We start from the raw sequence: 24,529 nt of genomic DNA, 5'->3' as shown, positions 1-24,529 counted from the left end.
CAGGACCAGACCCACAGCAGGCACTGGGCCCAAGAGCACCGCAACTAAGGGTTTGAACTTCACCCTTTGAGAATCCAAAGATTATATAAGGAGATTATAATGACAGAGACTTGATGGTTAAAAGAACATCCTTTGAAAAACAAGTGTTTATGTTTTCAGCACAGTACAAACCACGTTAACAAAATAATGTAAATTAGTACATAAGGACTGCGAGTTCCGCATTTAAGAGTGACAGCAGAAAAACATGTTCGTGGATCCACGAAATGCAGGGCATGGTTAGCAACCCCCAGTGGTACTGATAAAAAATAATAGGCACATTTCTGTGGAAAATAAAAAAGAAAACAAAAATTAGGGAACATGATGTTTCTAAAGACTATACTAAATTGCAAAATTTGTTAAAAGAATAAACTAATGACTCCATTTTCAATTTAGTGTATAAACTAAATAATAAAAATACTGAGGCTTTCATTACAAAAGAAAAAAAAAGATCATTCCTCCTTCTTAAAGCTCCCTCGGCCCCTCCAGCCTACATCTACATTCACAGACATCATCTAACGTCTTAGCACACAGATAGCAGTGGGTCAGGCACTGCTTTGCTGGCTGTCTTGGATGGTTACCTTACTAGCCAACTCTTACATTTAACACACTTTGCCTGTGTTGATGGCCAGAGTACCCATAGGGACTGTGAACTCCTTAAGAAATTCCCACACACTTTTGTACCAACCAGGGCACCTGGCAACATGCCAGGCACATGGGAGCAGCAAGCACTGACTCATCAAGTGAGCAATTAGCAAAAGACAGAAAATGGGATTTGGAAATAATCTGCGGATTTGGGTTACAGAGATCTTCCACAATTAACTTCATTATACATTAAACAAAGCAAATCAAATCCTATCATACTAGTAAGAAAAGACTAAGGAACGTAAAAAAAAAAGAACATTATAAAATTCAATTGTTTTAAAGACACAGTGCCTCCCAGATGAAGGGGGGTTTTCCTCTCAGCTCTCTGTGTCAAGAACATTGTGCTTTCCCTGCAAAAACGGGCATGTTTTTTATCTTGTAGACACTGTGGATAATATTAATTATGCTTCCCTCTTTCCTTTTTACCATTTGGCAGCTACAGCCAAATCTACATCTCCTTATGGCAACCAATATAAATGTGCACTTTGCTGTTACCACCTTAACTCAGCTTTGTATTTTCCTATGCTTATTTTACCTTTACCTTTTGCCCCTCGATTTTTGTCTTCTCCAGCTGTATCTGTTATCTATAGATGTCACTATCTCATAGCCTTTGTAGAAATGTGTTTTGAATAAATCTGAATAAATTACTAAGCAAAGGATGCTTTAGTGCTCCACGATTCACTCTATTGTTCATCCTTTAGGAAAATAATTTTTAAACAAGGCAATTAATCCTCTGTTAAGCTGATTTCCCAATCAGACCTACCCAGAATGACTCCCTTGTCCCCCAACAAAATATCCAGGGAGTGACATGATCAGGTGTATTATTTCAGGTGCCTAGCTTTACTTTTCTGTTCCCTGGCTCTTCACAGTTCTTATTGTCTCTGTTGATCACTGGGGCCTGTCAGGTCTACTTCCTCGGGTCTCCAGAATCTATTTCCTCGCTTGAATTTCTACTGCCACAGATATAATTCAAGCTCTCAACATTTCTTTCCCAGGCTGTATGATGCTCCAAGCCACTCTCACGGCCTCCCGTCTCTGCTCCATCCAATCTATCTTTCAGTCCAGAAGTGGAAGGTTTGTGCCAAAATCCATTCACCCATTCACGCATTTGATAAATATCTACTGAGTACCTACTAAAGGTTAGGCGTGTGTGAGGCATTGGTGGCAAAGAAATAAAGAAACCTGATCTCTCTTCAATAGCTCATGAAAAGAGCAGAGGCAGAGCCATAAACAAACGACACTACAGTATGATAAGTGTACAGCCTGCCTAGTGTCCTGTCGGGAAATAACCATGACGAGTACACACGGCACATCCAAGAGCTGTGCAGAGCATGGAGTATCTACAGGTGAAAGAGGAAGAGAAAGCTGCAGGGGCAGGCCAAGGCCAGGTCAAAAAGGACTGACTTGCTATGCTGATCTCAATACACAATTTCTATTTAGAAACTTCCAGTGGTCCCCCATTCCCAGCTCCAAGTAAGTCCCCAATCTCCCTTTGTGATCCATTCTCAACTCCTAATCCTGTGCCAGACCCAACTACACCTCACTTCTCCAAGACTCAGAGCAATGAGGCCCTTGGCCTGCTTCCAGTTGTTGTTCTGGGGCCACAGAATGTTCCAGCCCACTTCACCCATCTCTGCCTGCTGAGAACCTTATTTACCATCTCCTCAATATTTTATAATCTGGCAACCACTAACAAGTATGAATTAAGTATGATTCCTACCTTCAGGAAGGTTACAGTCTTGTGGAAGAAGATGGTAAGCTGAGTAACTACCATAGAGAGAGATTACAAAGAGATTCTATCCAAAAGAGACTCCAAGATAAAACATTAGCCATGCACAGCATTATTGTTAGCTTTACTTCTCTTAATTCTAAGAAAAATCTAGCAGGAATAGTAGCTCATATTAGCCCCATACCACTGGGACAGATGCTGCCCATAGCCCCAGATATAGGGTCAGGGCTACAGGAATAAAGTCTCCACTAGCCATTTCCCCATGAATTATCAAAGTGAGCAGTGAGCACAAAATCCCAAATTCTTATGACAGTTCAAGAGCCAAAATACGGACTTACTTGAGAATTAAATACTAAGCAGAACATGTTTCCTGGAGACAGGAATAATTGGATTTTCATGAAACGTAATGCAATGTTTGTTCATTCTATGTAAACATATACAGATTGCAAGTAAGGCTAGATTAATTCCCTCAAAGCACACTAGATTTCCACCAACATAATGAAGCTGTCTGTAGTAATAAAGTCTTAGAAGTCAACATTTGAAGACTCTTTCATTTATTTCCCCATACCTGAAGTGGCAGGATAAAAATGAGATGAAAATATAGGACTTTAATATGTAAATTAATCCAAAAGTAACTTTTCCAGAAAATATGCAAAAAGCTCAGAATGAAAGTAAGCTCTATATGCATCTACAGGAATGAGCAGTGACCTAGAAAGCCCTGGGGTGTTTATAGCACTTCCAATCATACCTAAAATACTACATTATACAGTCAGTGGAGCAAAACCTTCCCCAAATTCTTCCTGAAGGGACATTCATGCAAACAAAGCAGACAATGAGGGGGAGGACCTTAATTACCTTCGTGGGAAATCACTGCAAGTTTTTCAGAAAAGCAGAGAAATTATGAAAGAGGTGTCTACGATATATCTAGCAATAGCATGTGGCACAGATTAGAGGAAAAAGACCCAAGAGGCCAGCAGAAAATAAGGCTACTACAAAAGCCCTAGTGTTCATGCTTGCTTGCTTGCTTGCTTACTTCCTTTCTAGGCTCCACACCGAACATGGGACTTGAACTCAGGACCCTGATATCAAGAGTTATTGGATGCTCTACCAACTGAGCCAGCCGGATGCCTGCCACCCCCCACCTTTTTTTTTTTTTTTTAATAAAACCCAGTGTGCTTTCTCTTGCCTCTCAACCTCTGAATATGCAGCTGCTCTAGCCTAGAACAGAAGTCAGCATACTACAACCTGAAGGCCAAAGCTGGTCCCCACTCCCTCTGTTTTTGTGTGGCCTGCAAGATAAGAATGACCTTTTATGTTTTTAAATGGTTGAGAAATATCAAAGGAAGAATTCTGTTTCATGACATAAGGAAACTACATGAGATTTTCAGTGCCCATAAGTAAAATTCTACTGGAACACAGCCACACTTGTTTGTTTACCAATGTCTGTGGCTGTTCTCATGCTATAATGGCACAGTTGAATCACTGCAACAGAGACGGGCCAGCCAGCCAAGCCTAAAATGTTTGGCATCTGGTGCATCACAAAACAAGTTTGCTGACTTCTGACCTCACATGCTTCCCCTTCTCTACCGCCTTTCACCCCTAACTCCCTGGTTCTTCACGGCCCACACTGGAAGGCCTTTTCAAAGCCGTCCCCTAAGTCACACTGGACGCTGCCTCCTTTTGTTCTCGCAGCACAATGCACAGGCATCATGCCCCACTGCAACTGTATGTTTACCTGTCCATGTCCCCCACCTGACTGCAAGTTCCATAAGAGCAAGGACCATCTCTAGCTGTATATCTATCCCTAGTTGATATGCAGTAAATATTGAATGAATGAATGAATGAATGAATGCATGATGAACAAATTAATGGAGACCTGAACCAAATGAGAACTTGCCTGTAGACAAATGAATTCTACTGAATTCAAAAGATAAAGAAACCCCAGATAATGTTTATTTTTTTGCAGTGTTATCTCCCTTGGCTTTTTTCGCCTTTCTCTATGATAATTTTCTTACATTATCTTAATTTCATGACTTTTAACAACACTGATGACTCCAAAATCTCTTATGAAGCTCACTTACACTTTCATATCTTTTATGTCCAAGTACCTCTGAGATATTCCTACCTAGATGTCTCACAGGCACTTTAGACTTAGAAGGTCCAAAGCTTGGGTGCAATCTCCATATCCTTCTTTGTCTTCAGCTTGTGAAGTGGCATTATGAGTCACTAAGGCTTAACTTGGCATCACCTTCAACATCTCCCTCTTGCTCACCCCCTTCCAATCCATATACCAGATATGGCTGCTTTACCCCAGAAATACCTTGAAATCCACCTTCTCTTCTTCTCTCAATTGTCACTGCTGAAATGCAGGCCATCCCATTTTCTCACATGGATTAACAGGTTCTATCTACTCTTCCTATCACCAATTTTCACTGTTCTGAAATTCTCCCACCAAAAAAAAAAAAAAAAAAAAAACGAAAAAAAAAACAAAAAACAAAAAACCCCAACCTAAACCTGGTCACATTATTTCACCACTTCAAAAAATCTCTAATGGGAAAAAAATGAGCAAGAGATTTAAGGGCTGTTCATAGAAAATAAAATAAAAATGTCTCTTTTTATATATGAAAAGATGCTTAGCCCTCACTGAAATACAAATTAAAATGACCTTGATCCACAGTTTTCATTTGTCAGATTAGCAAAATCCCAATGCTCGATCACACACATGTTGTTAGGGGTGTGAGGAAGTAAGAACTCTCACACATCACAGGTGGGAATAAAAACAGGCAGCTTGATGTGGTTATCTATCAAGTGTACTTGACAGGCATGAGGGCTATAAAAATTATAAATGCTGGGCGGGGGAGAGGGACAGGTGGTAAAATAGGTGAAGGGAATTAAGAGTACACTTGTCACAATGAGCACCAACTGACATATGGAATTGTTGAAATCACTATATTGTACACCTGAAACTAACAGAACACTGTATGTTAATTATACTGGAATTAAAATTAAATATACATATATACACAAAATTATAAATTTTTTTATACTGAATATACTGTTTGACCTAGCAATTCCATTTCAGGGAACGAATCTCATAGAGATACTTGCTATGAAATGTGACATGTGTACAGAGTAATTCACTGAAAGACTGTTTTTAATAGAAAAAGATTGGAAACCATACAAAACGCCTACCAACTCAGCACTAGTTAAATACATTATGGCTCATACACGCAATGGAAAACCAGGCAGCTGTGAATATAAATGAGTATGCTTTCTAACATACAAAGATCTCTAAAGCACACTGTAAGTGAAAAAAGATGTAAAATAATACAGTACACTATTTGTCTTCAAGAAGGAAAAAAAAGAATATATATGTGAGTTGCATTTAAAAGCTACATGACTACAAAATGAAGAAAAATCAGAAACAAAAGCAGTGGAAGGAAGAGTGTACACACACACACACACACACACCTCCCCCCCAACACACACACCACATAAACCCCAAATGAATGTATTTCCTAGAAAATAAAACCTACATAGTAAATGGACAGGTCTCCTTCTTCTACTCTGCTATCCCTTTCCCCTTCCTCCAAATAAATCCCTACTGGCTGTAATACTATAGTATTAAGCCCAAACTACGTAATTTTGCCAAAAAACCCATCACACTACAGGCCCCCTAGATTCATCTCCCAACACATACTGCTCCAATCACATACAAATTCTCTGCCCTCAAACATCCCAAATCTTTTAGTAGTCTGTATCTTTGAACATGCTGTCCCCTCTACCTAGAAGGCCCTACATTTTCTCTTGCTCTTGGGGCAAGGTCCTATCCATTCTTTAAGACTAAAGTGAAAGAACACCTCTTCAACAGTAATTCTTCTGGGACAACTTCCCTGAACCCTCTCTGAACCCACTTGCTACCTGGCATGACAACTTTGTTTCTGAGGCTCTGTGTGGGACTGTTTCCTTTATTAGACCATTAGCTCTTGGAGGTCAGGAACTCTGCCTTATTCATCTCTCACCAGGCATCTACCTTTCCGTCAAATGCTACCTGCCTTCCTTACCCTTTCCTCATCTGATGAATGGTTTGCCCTTCTGGGTAACAAACACCTTCAAGTAACAAATTGTACTTGTCTGAATAAGGTCCTTAAGGCAGAAAACATTATTAGTCACAAACTGTTCAGTGACCCTCAAATCATACCTGCATTTGATTCTCTATCATACATACCTAAAATCTTCCCATTAAACAATTCTAACTCCTCATATGTAAAAGAAGGGTAATCAGTGTTTCTTAACTCTTTAAAGCCACAGAACCCTTTGAGAATCTAATGAAAACTACAATTACTCTCCCCACCATACACCTTGCCCTAAAACATCCCTTCACAAACAGATGCACAAGTTGGCCTGTACTTTCAGGGGATTCAGAGTTAATGAAAGCTGAAGGTTCCAACTTTTACTCCCCAAAGGATGGAAGGGTTAAATTAAGAAGAGAAAGTATCTAACACTTTTTGATGCACCAAATACTCCACAAAGCACATTATATGCATTATTTCATTTATTTTTCAAGCCAAACCAAAAAAAGTGCCTATTATCAGTCTCATTTTATAGATGAGGTACTTGAATTCAGGGATGTTGAGTAATAAATTTGTTTGTGAATGAAAGTATACCTTTCTGGCCTAAATCCCCCAATATTTTCTACAGACACAAGTATACCTATCCTATGATGGTTGAGGAAACCAGTCAGTAGTAACTAGTAAGTACTAGAATAAGCAAGTCCTACAAGATACTGTCCTTTCTTGTCCACATCTTCTCCCCATGTCTACTATTCCATGCACCACCAAGATACTGACAAAGAATGCCCCAACAGGCAGCCCCATCAATGGCTAACAGAGAAATAACCAGCCATGGACAAGGGAAAGAAAACTGATTTATTAAGCAAGTCAATTTCAAAGTCCCATACCCAAAGAAAGGGAGCTATTCAAAGACTCTTTCAGGCCTCCTCGGGTAGAGACATATTCTCTGTGCCAATCAACCAGTGTAGACTACTGGTTGATACAGCTACTCTCCAGGAGGCAAATACACTTGGACTTAGACTAGATACAGACAGAGCCTGTCAAGGAGAGTCATAATAATCTTCTAGATGAGATAATAAAAGCCAACTCACCACATGCATTTCATCCAGGAGTGAATCCACGTTTGGTAGGGCTCAAAGCCTATCCAATTCAGAAGAGCTCTCTATAACTTACTTCTTTCATTTCAGAGGAGATCTGGCCCTGATTGCCTCCTCTCTCTTAAAAACCGCCTCAGTGATAAGAAAGAAGTAATGCTAGTTACTTATGGCTCAGGAAACTGATAGTATAGAGGGTAGAGGGTAGGGGCCGTGGAATTCACTTATAATTCTCTGGAGGGCATATAGTGGCAAAGCATGCCCAACGTTCTGAGTATCACTTATGCCTAGAAGCGCTGCAACCAGGACTACCTGATCCCTTCAGCATGCCCAGAATGCGGCCCCCAGGCACACAAAGCCTGGCAAAGACTCTTAAGATTCACTCCAGTCTGGTGTGCTTCTCTCTCTCCTGCCACCGCTTCAGCTAGTGCTCTCATCATTTAGAGTCTAGACTGTTCACCTGGTCTCCTTTCCTTTGGACCTGCATTTCTTCAACTCACTCTCCTCAGTAATGCCACTTTCTAAAACACAAAGCTGATCAAATCTTTCTCCTACTTCAAAATCTCCCAATCTCTTGCTACTACCAGAAGGATGAGATGTAAGCTCTTTTATATCCCCTCCAAGCCCTTCCAAACTGACTACAACCAAGGAGGTCTTCTGCCTCCTCTACTTGATTCCTATGCCTTTGGTCTGACCAGTACCCCATACTAACCAGTCTTTCCAGAACACATGGTGCTGCCTCCTACCCTACACATCTCTGCAAAAGCTACTCTCTTTGCCTAGAAAGATCTCTTCATTCTACTACTATCATGTAACCTGGTCAACTTTATTGCTCACTTCAAGCAACACAACCTTGGTGAAGCCTTGCCTAGTCTCTTGAGGAAGGGTGTCTTCCTTCAACTGTTACCACAGCGTCATGGAAACGGTAGATGCCTCCGTCCCTACCACTGGATTTTAAGTCCCTCAAAGGCAGAAATGACATCTGTATATGCAGCACCTATCATGGTGGCTGCCACACACTTAATAAATGCTTGTTAAAGGAATGGACAGAGGGAAGGAAGGCTGATTCTAATAAATGGAAGCATGAAATAATGGATTTCAAGAGCTTTTCCTTCCTAATGCCTTCAAAGCCCCAAACCCCTCAATTTCCAGGGCTCCACAGAGAGTCTAAAATGCCAAATGAATGTTCGAAATCATGTATGTTAACATCAGCTGCTTTCCTTCATATTCAAGGCATTCCTTAAGATAAAATTTTAAAAGACTATCTTACTATACTTTGTCATTACTTCCCTAAAACACTTTTTACTAGTCTCCTAGTTCGGGGTCAAGCCCAGGCAAACAAGGGAAAAGCATTTTCCTATGTGTCCTTCCTGGAATAGGCTCCACAAAAGAGATCTTTTCTTATGTTTGAAAATACTGCCCTCTCGATCCCTTGCACAGTGATAGGTCTTCCTAACTCAGAGATGCTCTCTGCTAAAGAGAGTTTTAGGACTTTGTCAACTCATTAATTTCCACACTTAGTTGAATATCAAATCTTCTCTTGTGTGAAACATCCAATAGTACCCAGGTGCTCCAAGCCATGCACTTTGAGAAATGTTCTACTTGACCAAATCCTGAATTATGTCAATGAAAAAAAATTTTGAGAATCTGGTATAAATTTTACCTAGTGACATTACTTCATTTTATCTATGGACATAAGAGGACCATTTCATGAAGACACTGTTTCCAACCTAAAATACAGAAACAAACCTTAAAAAAAAAAAAGAAGATAAAAGAAAAATAACTTACCAGATTGTGTTTATCCCCACAGTACCATAAATAATTCCTAAACTTCTAAATTGCCTTTTTTCGAGGGAGAAAATAAAATTGAGCCATTGAGGAGCACATTGCTACCTGCCTGCAAAGCTGCAGTAATCCCATGAAGCAAGAGTTTCATAAATAGTTTAAATAAAATTCAATTATATGAGCACTCTTTTTTTTTTTTTTAATTCTGAGAGTTTCTTTAAGGGGGTGTGGGGAAGAAACCTGATTAACCAACCATATACACCAAAGTCCTGCTGTTATGCAATTTTCCATGTAGTGCTATAAAACAAAACACAATCCCCTGTGGGTTTTATTAATATTAAAAATCTCTAGCTTGTTTAAGAGGCCAAATCATAAGATCTGAGAGCTAAAAAGAAATCTGGAGTTTATATCATCTATGCCCTGTATTTTACAGATAAAGAAAATGAGACACTCATGACCTACCCAAAATGTCTACAGCAAGGAGTGGCCAGGACTGACTATAGGTAGATCTTCCCTCTGAGGCCCTGCACTTCCCACCACATCTTTCTGTGTTAGCAGCTGAGAATAAATAGACCAGGGGCCAGGCTGGGAAACTAGGTGGTTTCCCTCCACACTTTATTGTTCCAATAAGCCTGGATGGAGAAAGAACAGTTAACATCAGGATGAGGAAGAAGGGGTCCACCCACTCAATACCCATTGTTAATGTTATAATATTATACTGAATGCCTACTATGTGCAAGCCATTGCTCTAGGAACTGGGAATACAATGGTGGTCAAAACCAAAATATTCCCTATTATCACAAAGCTTACATTCTTTTTTTTTTTTTAACTTGTATTAACTTTATTAGCATTTCCCTTTTGCCCAAAAATGAAATTACAAATGAACTTCACTTCTTCCTGAGACTGACTGAAGTTAGAAACCTAGAACTAAAACATTGAAAAGGTTATACTGAGGGGCACCTGGGTGGCTCAGTCGGTTAAATGTCTGACTCTTGATTTCAGCTCAGGTCATGATCTCATGATTCGTGAGATCGAGCCCCATGTTAGGGGATTCTCTCTCTGCCCCCTCTCTCTCTAGCCCTCCCCCACCCATGCTCTCTCTCAAAAATAAATAAACATTAAAAAAGGTTATACTGAGAATGCGTACATGTACATGGCTGCACACGTGCACACACACACACATGCGCGCGCACACACACACACACACACACACACACGATCCTCCATGTCAGTAGCATTTCATAAAACTCCCATGGGGAGAACTTTCCAGATAAATCCCATCCTGAATCACTGCCTGGTTTAGGGAACAACCACAACACACACTAAATACTAGGAAGCAATTTCAATGGCTTCTCAGGGGCAGTGGGGTGGGTAGAAAAAGTCAAGCTTTTCAACCATCCTTCTTACTAAGATAGTAAAGGAAGTGATAAGGAAAACTTGAAAGAAGTAAGTCAATCCTATGAAATGATATTGGAAGAGAGAATCTTAAGTACCTATGAGCCCTGCATAAACTGAGAAAAAATACACAGGGCAACCACAATGTACATTTTATAACCAGCTACTGCAGATGGACAAAGCAGTACACGATCTCAGTGGTGTAAAACCACAAGCACATATCTATGGGGCTGGGGCTTGACTGGGGCTCAGGGAGTCCAGACTGGGCTGGGCTTCAGCTCCAGGTTGGTTTTGGATCCATTCTGCATGCTTCCTGCTGTTCTAGAACGTGCAGGCTATACCTGTCCATCTCATTAAAAGGAAGGAAGAAGCAAAAAAGGGCAAAACTAACTGTCAAGTACATTTCAAGCTTCTCCTCATATCACATCTGCTAATATCCTATTAGCCAAAACAGTCACATGGCCAAGCCAAAAAATCAGCAGGGCAGAAAAATCCACTCCTCACACTGTGGCAAGTGCTTCAAGGTCATGGGACAAAGTGCATGGATACGGGGAGGGCATACAAACTAGGAACAACAATGGGGTCTAATGAAAGAAACAGCATTTTGCAACAATCCAAACTTGCCAAATTTCATTTCTTTCTAATCCAAACCCCTTATCTGGAAACTCATAAGCTACTCCATCAACTTTAAAAGATAATGGTTGGATTGTGTTACTGAGGTTACTGTTTCAGGAATGGGGGAGACAACAGGAAAAAATGCAAATAGCTGAAAAGGGAAAATTAAGTCCATATCGATGGAAGAAGGACTAGGGAAATTAAATGACAATTGCTTTATATTTGCCAAATATATAAGTCCTAACACACTAAAAATACAATACTGGGCAGATTCTCTGCTATCCAGAAGTTTCCTACATATAGAAAGTATGCCACAGACAGTATGAAATACATACTACCACAGCTGCAAAAACATCAGAAAATAGGGCACTTGGGTGCCTCAGTTGGTTAAGTATCTGATTCTTGATCTTGGTTCAGGTCATGATGTCATGGTTTGTGAGATCAAGACCTGCTTCAGGTGCTGTGCTAACAATGCGGAGCCTGCTTGGAATTCTCTTTCTCCCTCTCTCTCTACCCCTCCCCTACTTACTCTCTCTCCATCTCAAAGTGAATAAATAAACATTAAAAAAAAATCAGAAAGGTGCTCATACCACAACTTGAAATCAACCTACAAAAATGTTATTTTCATTGGAATAATGGAAATATGAAGGAGTGACATGGAGCCTAAGTAGAGCTAGACAGAACTAAAAAATATACCAGGAAACAAATGAAATTCTGTACAACTACTGTAACTGGAATCCCCAAGCAAGCTCCAAGCTACATTTCCTAGTCAAACAAGTGCATCCTACAGCATACCTTCCCAGCTAGAGAAACTGTCATAGGGGGTGGGACCAAATCTGACAGAACATTAGGAAAGAGAAGGTAGATGTTTGAAAATCATTAAATATTTAGAATCCCCATGCTGAAAATATGAATGATGTTATTACATCAGACACTTAAACCACCAGAATCAAGCATGACAAGCAGAAGGGTTATCTTTATGGAACTTGTCAACTTACACCCACTCACATTCCCTGATAAAGTGACTTTTTTTGGAGAATGGCATTATATAAAGAAATCTAAAGTTACTCAAGTAAGAAATACATATATCCCATTTATGAAAGAGCAACTGGGGGAAAAAAAGCCACCTAGACAATACTATTATAATACATAAAAATGACAAATAATTAGCATTCAAAATAAAGAATTCCTACCAATCACTAAAAACAAACAAACAAACAAACAAACAAACAAAGACAGATAAATGAGCCCCATCTGGAAAGGAACAAAAGAAAAACTATAGATTTCAAATAAACATATAAAAAATGTGTTTGACCTTAATATAATCAGGTGAGTAAAAATGAAATGATAGTAAGATACTATTTTAAACCCACCAGATCAGCAAAATAATTTGAACAAGGTCAAGTGTAGAAGAGGATACAGAGCAACAAGAACTTTCATACAAATGCACAAGGCAGTGTAAATTGGACCAACCACTCTGGGAAACAAACTTGTGATGGCCAAAAAAGCTAAAGAAGTCCATAAAAACTAACTTTGGGAAATCCACTGCTAAATAAAATATACCTTAGAGAAATGCTTACACCTATACACATAGGATGTACAAGAATGTTCAGCAATAGCATTTGTAATAGGAAAAGAAAAAAGAAAAAACTAGAAATAGTCAAATGTCCAATAGATGAATATTCTATGGCATATTCTTCCGATAGAATTTAAGTAGTGAAAAATGACTGAACTAAAACTCTACATATGACAGCACAGATGAACTTCACAATGCTACATGGAAAAGTAAAGTCATAAAAGGATGGCATAATTCCACTTGCAAAAATATAAAAGCCCATGAATGTTAACTGTTTTATAATACACATAGTAACTCTACAATGAAAATCAAGATAACAACACAAAATTCAAAATAGTGATTCTCATAGGATGGAGGCAAAGTGGGACGATACCAACAAAAAGGATATATACAGTGGGGGCAGGGAGGTTCGGCTGTATAATGTCCTTTGTCTCTTAAGCTAGGTGGTGGATAGTGGACTGATAGATAAAATAAAGTATTGGAATACAGAGAGATACAGACAGATGAGTAGACAAAGTATAAGAATAAAGTATCTCAAGGAAAACAATTTTAAGAAAAAATAACCCTTAAAAAGTTAGAGAGACTTCAGTAGGTTTACAGTAAAAAGTAAAGAATGAATGGAAGAAGAACTAAGTTGGAAGACTCACACTTACCAATTCTAAAACTTACTGCAAAGCTACACTACTTAAAACATGTGGTACTTGTGTGAGGACAGAAACATAGAACACTGGAATAGAACTAAGAGTTCAGAAATAAACCCATACATCTATGGTCAACTGATTTTTGACAGAGGTGCCAAGAGCTTTCAAAAGGAATAGTTTCTTCAACAAATGGTACTGGAACAACTGGATGCCTGCATGCAAAAGAATAAATTTGGACCTCTACCTCATATCATGCACAAAAATTAACACAAAATGGATCAATGACCTAAATAGAAGAGCCCAAACCACAAAACTCTTAAATAAAAACACAGGGGTAAATATAGTTGACCTTAAGTTTGACCATAGATTCTTAGATATGACAGCAAAAGCAGGTGCAAGAGAAGAAGAACAGACAAATTAGACTTCATTAAAATCTAAAAAGTTTGTGCTTCAGAGGACATACATTATCAAGATATAAAAAGAAAACCTACAGCTTTGGAGAAAATATTTACAAATCATACATCTGATAAAAGTCTAATATCCAGAATATATAAAGACCTCTTACAACTCAGCAACAAAAAAACAATCCAATTTTTAAAATGAGCAAAGGAACACGTGGGTGGCTCAGTCAGTTAAGCATCCAACTTCAGCTCAGGTCATGATCTCACAGTTCTTGAGTTCGAGCTCCACATAGGGCTTCTGTGCTGACAGCTCAGAGCCTGGAGTCTGTTTGGGATTCTGTGTCTCCCTCTCTGTCTGCCCCTCCCTGCTCGTTCTGTCTCTCTCTGTTTCTCAAAAATAAATAAGCATTAAAAAAACTCTTTAAAATGAGCAAAGAAATTGAATAGACATGTTTTTAAAGAAGATATACAAACAGTATATGAAAATATATTTAACATTATAAGCCATTAGGGAAATAAAAATCAAAACCACAGAGAGGGATTACTTCATACCTACTATGATGGCTGTAAAACAAAACAAAACAAAACAAAACAAAACAAAACAAAACAATACCAGGCAAACAGAAAATAATAAGCAATGGCAAGGAAGTGGAGAAATAGAAGTCTCATATATTGCTGGTGGGAAGGTAAAATGGTTTAGCCCTTGTGGGAGATAATTTGGTACTTCCTCAAAAGTAAACACAGAGTTACTATATGATGCAGCAATTCCACTCCTAAGTTATGCACCCAAATAAACTGAAAACAATGACTCAAATACATGTACATGCATGCTCACAGCAACATCATACACAATAGCCAAAATATGGAAATAGCCCAAATGTCTGTATAAAGACTGTTTACTGTCAACAATACATAAATGGCCAAAAAGACTCCCCCACGATGTCTATACAACCATTAACAATGATGATGTAGGTAAATATTTGGTAACATGAAAAGACACTCATGTCAAATTTGTTGTGAAAAAGCATAATACAAAAAAATAATCAAAGGATGATTATATTTTTCTAAAATATATACAAGTTTTTCATACGGATATGGCTAATTATATATATGCATGTTTTAAAAGTTTTACCTAGGTAACAACGGAATTGCTTTTATTTTCTTTTTTATACTTTATTTTTAAAATTTTTCCAATGATTACAGATTTTTTTTATGTCAGAAAGAAAAAATCTCACCATCTTACCCATTTTGAAAAGAGAAAGAGGACAAAGGCTAAGTAAATATTTGAAAAGACATCTCTACTCTGAACAGCTTGAAAATGTGTCACTAGGAGGAACTACAAGGCCACACATACACATGGGGCTGACACATATTTGTTTGCTTTTCTGAAAGGGCACTAACAGGGCCAAGACTGACTTAAGGGAAGGGAGGAAAGTTAGACGGCTAAAGGAAAGGAAGGAAGAAGAGAAAGATTGGGGAGTGACACGGGAAGGAAAGAAAGAAATCAGAGTCTGCAGATCTTAGTCTCAACTCAGTGTTTTACCTAAAAATGTACTATGTTTAATTTTAATTAATAAAGTCAATAGATTAGGGGTGCCTGGGTAGCTCAGTCAGTTGAGCGTCCGACTTCAGCTCAGATCATGATCTCATGGTTCGTGGGTTCGAGCCCCACATCGGGCTCTGGGCTGACAGCTCGGAGCCTGGAACCTGCTTCGGATTTTGTGTCTCCCTCTCTCTCTGCCCCTCCCCTGTTCACACACTCTCTCTCTCAAAAATAAACAAACATTAAAATTTTTTTTAAAAATAATAAAGTCGATAGATTAAATACACAGGTAGACCCAATATATCCACAGTTTTCTGGCACCACGTAGATATGTCCATGCAATTATCCTTTTACCTGGGGTGCCTTCACAATCCAACCTACAGTTTGGTCTCACTATGGGGGTATGAGCCCCCTATTACTCACTCTGATTGCAATTTAAATCCCTGGACAAGGATACATACACAAAGTCACTAAAAGAGCACTATGAAAAGTAAATAGACAAATTTTGATTGAAAGTCAAAACCTGGAGAAACGACCTCCATAGGAGGAATTTCATGTTTGCTTGCTTCTCCCATGTTTTTGCCCTGAAGGTGGGCCCCAGCTGCAGAGCTGCACAGCATCAATGGCAGCTAAGACTCCAAGAGAAATCTCTCCTTCTATATTCAGGGAAATGGCTCTGTGAGTTGGAGTGGAGAAGAGCCCAGAGGAGATGCCCTAATTCTACCTGCATAAGCATCAGCCTAACCCATGACTACACATGCACACCACAGACTCAAGCTAGCATAGCAAAAGCTGAGAAAACTGAACTGAGATGTGAACCATTCACACGAGTTTCTGACTAACCCCTCAAGTACATATGTGCGGGAAGGACAGAGATCAGCATCACTAAGACTTATACTGAGATCTGAATGACTGCCCATGGGAAAGAAGTCAGAACCAAGGTCTAAACTTCACCAAGTGACCATCTACTAAAATATCAACAGTTAACACAAATTTAAAATAGGACAGAGTGCACACAACTTACCGTTCACAACTTGCAACACACAAAGTTATTTGACAAAGAACCAAGAAAATATGATGAATTCTAAACAGAATTCATTCTTGATGCGACCCAGATGTTGGAACTATCAGACAGATATTTTAAAGCAATTACTGTAACTATGTTCCATGAGGTAAAGAAAAACACAATTGATAGGAATGAAAATATAGGAATTCTCAGAAGAGAAATAGGAACCAATAAATAAATTCAAAAAACACATACAAAATTTAAAACTAAAAAAAAATCTGAAATAAAAAAATATATTTGATGATCAAGGCAGTTCTGTGAAGGTGATACAGGAACATGAACATGGAACAGAAATTAGTATGAAAAACAGCAAAAGATAGACAAAAGTGAGCAGAGTATTGGGATCTTCTGAGAAAATCGAAAGATCTAACATGGGTACAATTTGAGCTCTAGAAGGGGAGGAGGAAGAGACTGAGATAGAAAAAATTATCTGAAGAAATAATGACCAGAAAATTCTCAAAATATGTGAAAAACATAAATTCATGGACTCAAGCTCAGTGAATCTGAAAACAGAGTCCAAGAAAACCACACCTTGATGCATCAAAATCACACTGATGAAAACCAAAGGTAAAGAAAACAATCTTGAAAGTACCTAAAGAAAGACAACATATTACTTTTGGGTGAATAATGACTGAAATGATTCTGTGGTTCTCTACAGAAACTATAGAGGCAGAAGACAATGGAACAACATCTTTAAATTGTTAAGAAAAAAGATGAATTCAGGATTCTATTCTCAGTAAAAATATTCTTGATGATAAGGGGTAAATAAAGACATTCTCAGATAAAGGAGCACTAAGAAATTCATCACCAACAGACATGGTAAGGGAAGTTTTCCATACCAAAGGGAAAAAATACCAGAGGGAAACAAGCATCTTTGGGAATAAAAGAAGAGCAAGAGAATTGTAAGAGCTAGGTAAATAGAAAACTATGGTCTCTTAAGTTCTTTAAAATGCATGTGACTTTTTAAAGCAAAAAAGTTTAATACTGAGTGGTGAGGTTTTCAATGTATGTAGACACAACACATGTAACTATAACAACATAAAAGTAACTGAGAACAGGGGTAAGGCTAGAATGCTTATTTTAATATAAATAAAACAGACTTCAAGAAAAAGAGAAGTACCAGAGATAAAGATGATATTTCATAATGATAAAAGGGGCAACTCATGAAGAAGACATAAGAGTTATAAAAGCATATATATCTAATAATATAGCTTTAAAAAAACATGAAGAAAAATTAATAGGATAAAAGAGCAGATAGAGAAGCCCATAATCATAGTAGAAAATTTTAATAATCTTTTCTGGGAAACTGATAGGATACTAAGACCAAAAAAAAAAAAAATCAGTAAACATAAAAGAGCTGAACACTATTCAATTACATTGATCTATTTAACATTTACAGAACATTCCGCGCCTAGGTTTTTTCTCAAGGGAAATGGAAACATACAGGCACACAAAGGATTTTATACAACTATCTACAGCAGCTTTATTTCTAATAGCCAAAACTGGGAACAAACTAAATGTCCATCAAAAAGTGCATGGATAATCTAATTGGGTATGTCTATACAATGAAACAATACTTAAAACAATAAGGAATGAATGACATATACAACACTGATCAATATACACAACACGGATTAATTTCAAAACCATTATGCTGAGGGAGAGAAGCAAAACATAAAGAATATACTGTATGATTCCACTTATATAAACCTCTAGAAAATCCAAACTCATCCATAATGACAGAGGTAGATCAGTGGTTGCCTAGTGACAGGGTGGCAGGAGGGATAGAGTACCAAAAGGGCACAAGGCAACTTTGGCTGGTGATGAAAATGTTTATTATCTTGACAGTGGTGATAGTTTCATGGGTATATACATATGTCAAAAATAGATCAAACTGTACAGTTTCAATATTCATAGTTCATCATCTTTCAATTATACACCAATAAAACTGGGGAAAATATTCAACCTAAAAGTAGGATTTTCAAAGCATGGTCTGAATGTGGGTCATTCATAAGAATTATCTAGGCTATTTATTTAAAATGCACATCTCAGGGGTGACTGGGTGGCTCAGTCGGTTGAGAGGCCGACTTCAGCTCAGGTCATGATCTCACGATTCATGAGTTTGAGCCCCGCGTCAGGCTCTGTGCTGATAGCTCAGAGCCTGGATCCTGCTTCAGATTCTGTGTCTCCTTCTCTCCCTGCCCTCCCTTGCTTGTGCTGTCTCTCTCTCTCTCTCTCTCTCTCTCTCTCTCTCAAAAATAAACATTAAAAAAATTTTTTAAATGCACATCTCAGTCCTCATCCCAGACCTACATACCCTGATATGAACATTTTACATAGGCTCTCCAGGTGATTACCAGGCTCTCCAGGCAGTTACCAGGCACACACTTAACCACTGGTTAAACCCAGGACCAATTCAAATACCACCTCCTCTCTGATGCTTCCACTAATCTAACTGATGAACATAGTCCTCTCTTCACACCTCCCAAAGCTCCATGTCATGAGTGGCACTTATGTTACCATGCTCTAATTATATAATCTCATCTTCCCTACTACATGGTAAATTTTACAGGGAGAGGTCACATCTTATGGTGTCCGTGTCCTCCTCTTTGGCTAGCACAGTGCCTTACACACAAAAGATGCTAAGTAGATTAATGGTAGGTCTGCCTGTATATAATACTATGCCCAGTACAGGCACATATCTTGGTTGTTGCCTCTAGAAGTTCCCCAGCTGAGATTAATAACACTGAATGTCACAAGTGTATGTAGAGGCTGCAGAGACTGGCTACTAAAGACAGTAACAGACTGGAAATAGGTATTTATTCACATAGGAAAAGAAGCACTGGGTATCCTACCTGGCCATCCAAGCAAAGTTCATAAAGTACACAACTCCTTGCAAACAGAAACCTAACTTATTCTGGGACATACAGTTCAAATACCCATACTTCTAGCATTCCATCCTGAATGTAATCAGGACAAGGTCTTGGCACAATCTTCTTCAATCTCTTCTTCCTCCCCATTCTGCCCACGATACCTCTGTTACAAATACTTATCACATGGTATTGTAATCATTTGTATGTCTGTGTATGCTATGCTATTCCCAAAGGCAAGAACAATGCTTCACTTTTCTACAGCCTTAAACGGAATTCAAGAGAAATTGACAAATTAACAAGAACAAAGAATGATTGTTAACAATGGAAACTGGGTGCCTGGGTGGCTCAGTCGGTTAAGCATCCAACTCTTGTTATCAGTTCAGATGATCTCACTGTTCATGAGTTCCAGCCCTACATTGGGCTCTGAGCTGACAGTGCAGAGCCTGCTTGGGATTCTCTCTCTCCCTCTCTCTCTCTCACCCTCTCCCGTTCATGCGCACCCTCTCTCTCACTGTCAAAAATAAACTTAAAAAAAACAAACTGGAAACTGTTCATGTATATATTTACAAGGTTTTCCCAAAAGATCACACTTTTAAATTTTAACAAAGAGGTAAAGAAAGAGATTTCATCTTTTAAATGTTATATTCCACCATAGAGCTTTTTCCATTACAATCTTCTAAATTTCAAGGGGCTCAAATAAATGGTAAATTCCTTTCTGGTACAATCACAGCCTACAGTCACCCTGGTGATGATTTTAGATGTTTGTGCTCCATATATTACTTGAAAAGACATTAGCAACCTGAGTCAGCCCAATGGGAAGTGAGGGTGTGGTATTCGGGGACATGACTCAGTACTGTCCTCAAAACATCTCCTCAAGGAAAAACCAATAAAATCATCATAACAACTGTCATCACCCACATCATGATTAGTAAATCTAAGAAATCTGAAAGCAATGGCAAAAACATTATAAGTTAAAGAAGAAATAAAGTAAAATTCTATAAGCTATGTGGAAGAGCCTTATCTTACTCCAGGGGAAAAAAATCCACATATATGCCATAGTCAACTTAAATGTGTAATAGCGTTTTCACAAATGGTTCATATTAACAATCTAATTCCCTGCTTTTAATTAAATGCAGTCTATCATAGGAGACAACATACATGATGGCCTAGCCCTTCTTTAGGGGTAACAAATAACTACCAGCCAAAGAGAGCTCTGTTTGCTGTTGTTTGTTTCATTTGGTTTCTGTTCTTCATTCTAGGTGAGACAGAATAATTTATTTGCAATGGATTTCTAGCCACTTCATAATCATGCAATTTACTATCTGGATAGTGTGGCATGGTACCTTCCTCAGGCTCTGTCAATGGGATCATATCAGCATCTACATGAGAGCCTTGTTATCAAGGCTAAATGAAAGAAAGGCTCAGAAACATTGGTGAGATGAGGTGAGATCCTGGCCCACAGGAAGGGCTTAAGTGTGGCTGCTAATTTCACCATCTAGTTCCGGCTTCTTTGGTGTCCAGTTACTTTAGCACTTACCTGTGCCGCTATGAGACCCTTAAAGAAGGAGATCTACAGCCACATGTTAGTGTTTCTTGGAAGTTCTATTTTAAAAGGCAGGGGAGTGGAAGGGAGGGAAGGAAATATAGGAGAGAAGATGGAAGGAACGGCAAAATGGAACTAGAGGGCTGGAGCATGCACAGTCAGCCTTTCTCTAGACCACGGAGCTCAGCAGACAGAAAATTAGCTGTTCTTACAAATAAAGCCTGCGGTTGATGATTGCCAGGCACACAGTTTAAAGATTTTAACTACGGATGTCAAAACACATCCCAGTCTGAGAACACAGAGCAGAACTTTGTCACAATAACTTAAAGTTCAAATAGCACAGCCTACACAGAATTTCTTTTACAAAATCATCTATCTCTTCTTTCTTTTCAGTAGTCTCCCTCGCAAGATATTTCATTTAAAATTTATCTGCACAATTTTCCACCAACTAAAACCACATCTTACCACAACTGTGAACCTCTCAAATATATTTGCATCTCATATGTTCTGGGGTTGTTTTTTTTTTTTTTCTTTTCTTTCACTTTGCCACTTCCCTCAAGAACACTTGACATGGCTGATCTAATTGTGGAATAGCAGTCCCATTAATGTGCAATAATGACTTGGAAACCTGTTTCAGATAACTGTATTTGGCCAATTACTGTGTGAATAAACCTCATAAAAACCCATCAAGGACACTGGAAAAGATACAAGGAAGCACTATTCCCAGCAACAACTGACATGTTAAACTGACCATCCCCTGACTGGCTTTCTCAGTCCTGGCCCTTGATAACACATGTTTCTGGGATGAAGCCTGGGATTCCTTCAAATCTTCTAAGAAAAAAAGCAAAAACATCCCAGAAGTATTTGAAGTTAGCTCCTACTCAAGAAGAGATTAAATCTTACATATTTGCTTCCAATTTTTTGTGTTTTCTACTAAGATGGATATATACGTATCAGGCTGATTTTCCGGTGTCTCTTACTATTGGTTAATTGTCTTTTTCCCTCTAAAATCACTCAGACTAGAATCATGGATACTGAAGTGACTAAGATCAAAGAGGTAATCTAATTCCAATTAATGAGAAATCATTTCTGTGATGTACAGGACAGCCTCTGTTCAAATATTTCCTTTTAAAGGGGGCTCTGTTGATAAATGGCTCTAACCATTTGAAAAACAATTTAAAAACAAAATCAGCAATTAATTTTAGTCAGCATGCCAGACCCAGTGCTAATAAGCACGTTACATACATCACCTTGATGAATGCTCATAATGAAACTTTGAGCAAGGTATCATTGTGCCCATTTTAATTATGAGAAAACTAAGACTCACAGGGGTTTAAGCAACTTGCCTGAAGACACACAGCTGTCAACTGACAGAAAACCTAAGACAGACAGACACCCAGGCCCAAGCCTCACAACTTTTATACATAGCCCTTAACATGCGACCTCTCTGTCCTTCTCTAGGTCAGCTCTTCAAATTATTGAAAACTATCCAAGAAGCATTTGGCACTGTTCTGGGCTTTCCCCCAAGCCTTCCTTGGCAGAAAGGAGAGGAATCTGTGAGCTAAGTCCAGGCCCCTGCAGACAAAGGTTACCTGGGAGTAAGAAGGGAAGGCTAGGCCTCCAGTCTCCCAAGCCGGATTACCACAAATCTTGCACTTGACTGCCACCTCATCTCTTCTGTCTCACACCATCCTTATTCTCTAACCCCATGACCTTACCCATGGTCTCTCTACATTTCTTAGCCACCAAGAGGGCCTGCTCTTCTCCATTCTGCTGCCCGAGGCCCTGTGACCAAACCTGAACCAGAGCCACTGCCCTCCAAGGCCACAGAGTAAATGCCCTACTACAGGAAGGGGAGAGGGGCAGAGTGCAATCTTCATCAGTTCCCCTCAACTACTTACACAGAGTTCCTGCTCAAATGCCCAATCCCACCAACTTCTCATGGAGGATTTATACTCTGAAAAAATATTTTTTAATTACGTTCATATAGTGATTTAAAAAAAACAGCTCTGAAATTAAGTTTAGAAATAATCATTTTTATTAAGCAATGGTCCTGCAGAGAAGAGCTGTATCCACAGATATAACTTACTTATAAATGAAATAAGAACAAAAAAGTATTATATAGTGGCCTTGTTCTTAAACAGTTTGGAAGGCAAACTGGACTCATGTGGTATGCATCAAATGCTTAGAGGCAACTGCAAAGCAACATATCAACAAATACGAAATTATGAAGTACAAATCCAATACTTAAGTGCTAACAAGGAAGATCTCCAGAAACAAAAAGTCTGTGCAAAATGTGAGAAACGAAGTTCTTCCAGAGTTAAGTATGGAGCGTTAAGGGACAAGTACGGGGGCAACAGGAGGAGACAGAGATTGTGAGGCTACCCCTACAGGGGCATATAAATGCATATGAAAATAAGTATGCAAATGAAGTGAAAGGAGAGAGAGTCTTTTTCAAGAGAGCCTACAAAAAAATGTTGGATTCTTTTCTACCTGAATTTACTAGTTGCTGTTCCATCACCCCACAGCCAAGAACTTCTAGCCATTCTCCGTGGAAGTTGATCTCCATCTCGAAGGAAGGATGAGTAAAAGGGAAGTAGCAGTCTACCCACCTAATGTCCAGTCCTGCAAAGATGCCAAATAAAAACAGATAGTGTTAAAAGTGTTAAAAGATAGTGTTAAAAGTCTATCCTTCCTTATGATCAAGCCTGCCCTTCAGCTAATGACAACAATTACTACATTCTGAGTAAAATAAATAGGAAACAAACTCATTTCCAGCATGTTAGGGGGAGGCAATAAATCTTAAAACTTGTGAAAAACTGGGCATGTCTTTTCCAATACGAAAAACACTTTGTGCAGTTCCAGGACCCTCTAAAACCAAATCAATCACTTGTCAAATCCCTGCAAACACCTGGCAGAGGGAAAAAAATTAGGTCAAGATCAGGGGAAAGCAGGTAATTCGTCTAGTTCTATAAGTGAAAATGATATCTTTTCAGAGGTAAAGAAAAAAACGTTTTACTATATATCCTGAAAACTTACTTATCAACAGTATGACCAATTTTGGATAAACTAATCAACTTTTATTTCCATAAGTATACATATTAATTTTTTTAATTAAGTTTATAAGAACTAATAAAAAGTTAAATAAGATCTCTCAGCTAAATTTAAGCAAAACATCTACAAAGTCAAAACATTTATTCCTACAGAGGAGTACAAATATTCATACATCTAAACAAACAAGTACAGGCTAAATGCCAGAATAAATTTTTCAATAAGCAATCATGAACATGGCACTCATAAACAATGACATTATTAATTAACAAAAGAAAAGACTAAAGAATTAAACCCCGCAAAGAGCAGAAGTCACTACACCAGAAAAACCAGATGAGAAGGTCATCTGGTAGCTAAATGGCCACCATGAGGAAAACAGAAAAGTGGGCATCGTGCAAATCATCTATGGTCTCCTGCCTAGGCTCCCTTCCCTTCGTGTAATGATCTTTCTCTTCTCTAAGCA

At 38.6% G+C, this 24,529-nt stretch overlaps 1 protein-coding gene across 29 annotated transcripts in view; it reads right to left on the bottom strand.

Moving 5' to 3' along the window:
* Nucleotides 1-24,529, bottom strand: part of FARS2 (phenylalanyl-tRNA synthetase 2, mitochondrial) — a 553,641-nt gene that overhangs the window by 329,328 nt on the left and 199,784 nt on the right. For 27 of the 29 annotated variants that reach the window (XR_008298705.1, XM_053223101.1, XM_053223100.1 and 24 more), the window contains one exon: nt 23,509-23,640. The exons of the other annotated variants lie outside the window; for them this stretch is intronic. Coding sequence is in view for 26 of the 27 variants with exons in the window: in XM_053223101.1 (XP_053079076.1) it covers nt 23,509-23,640 (132 nt within the window). In the remaining variant the exon portion in view is untranslated. The remainder of the gene's footprint in view (nt 1-23,508; nt 23,641-24,529) is intronic. 29 annotated transcript variants of the gene reach the window in all.

This window comes from Acinonyx jubatus, chromosome B2 (genome assembly GCF_027475565.1).
Source record: "Acinonyx jubatus isolate Ajub_Pintada_27869175 chromosome B2, VMU_Ajub_asm_v1.0, whole genome shotgun sequence".
In the NCBI taxonomy this organism is placed as follows: domain Eukaryota; kingdom Metazoa; phylum Chordata; class Mammalia; order Carnivora; family Felidae; genus Acinonyx; species Acinonyx jubatus.
The sequence above is the reverse complement of the archived record's forward strand: the minus strand, read 5'-3'. Positions and strand labels throughout refer to the sequence as shown.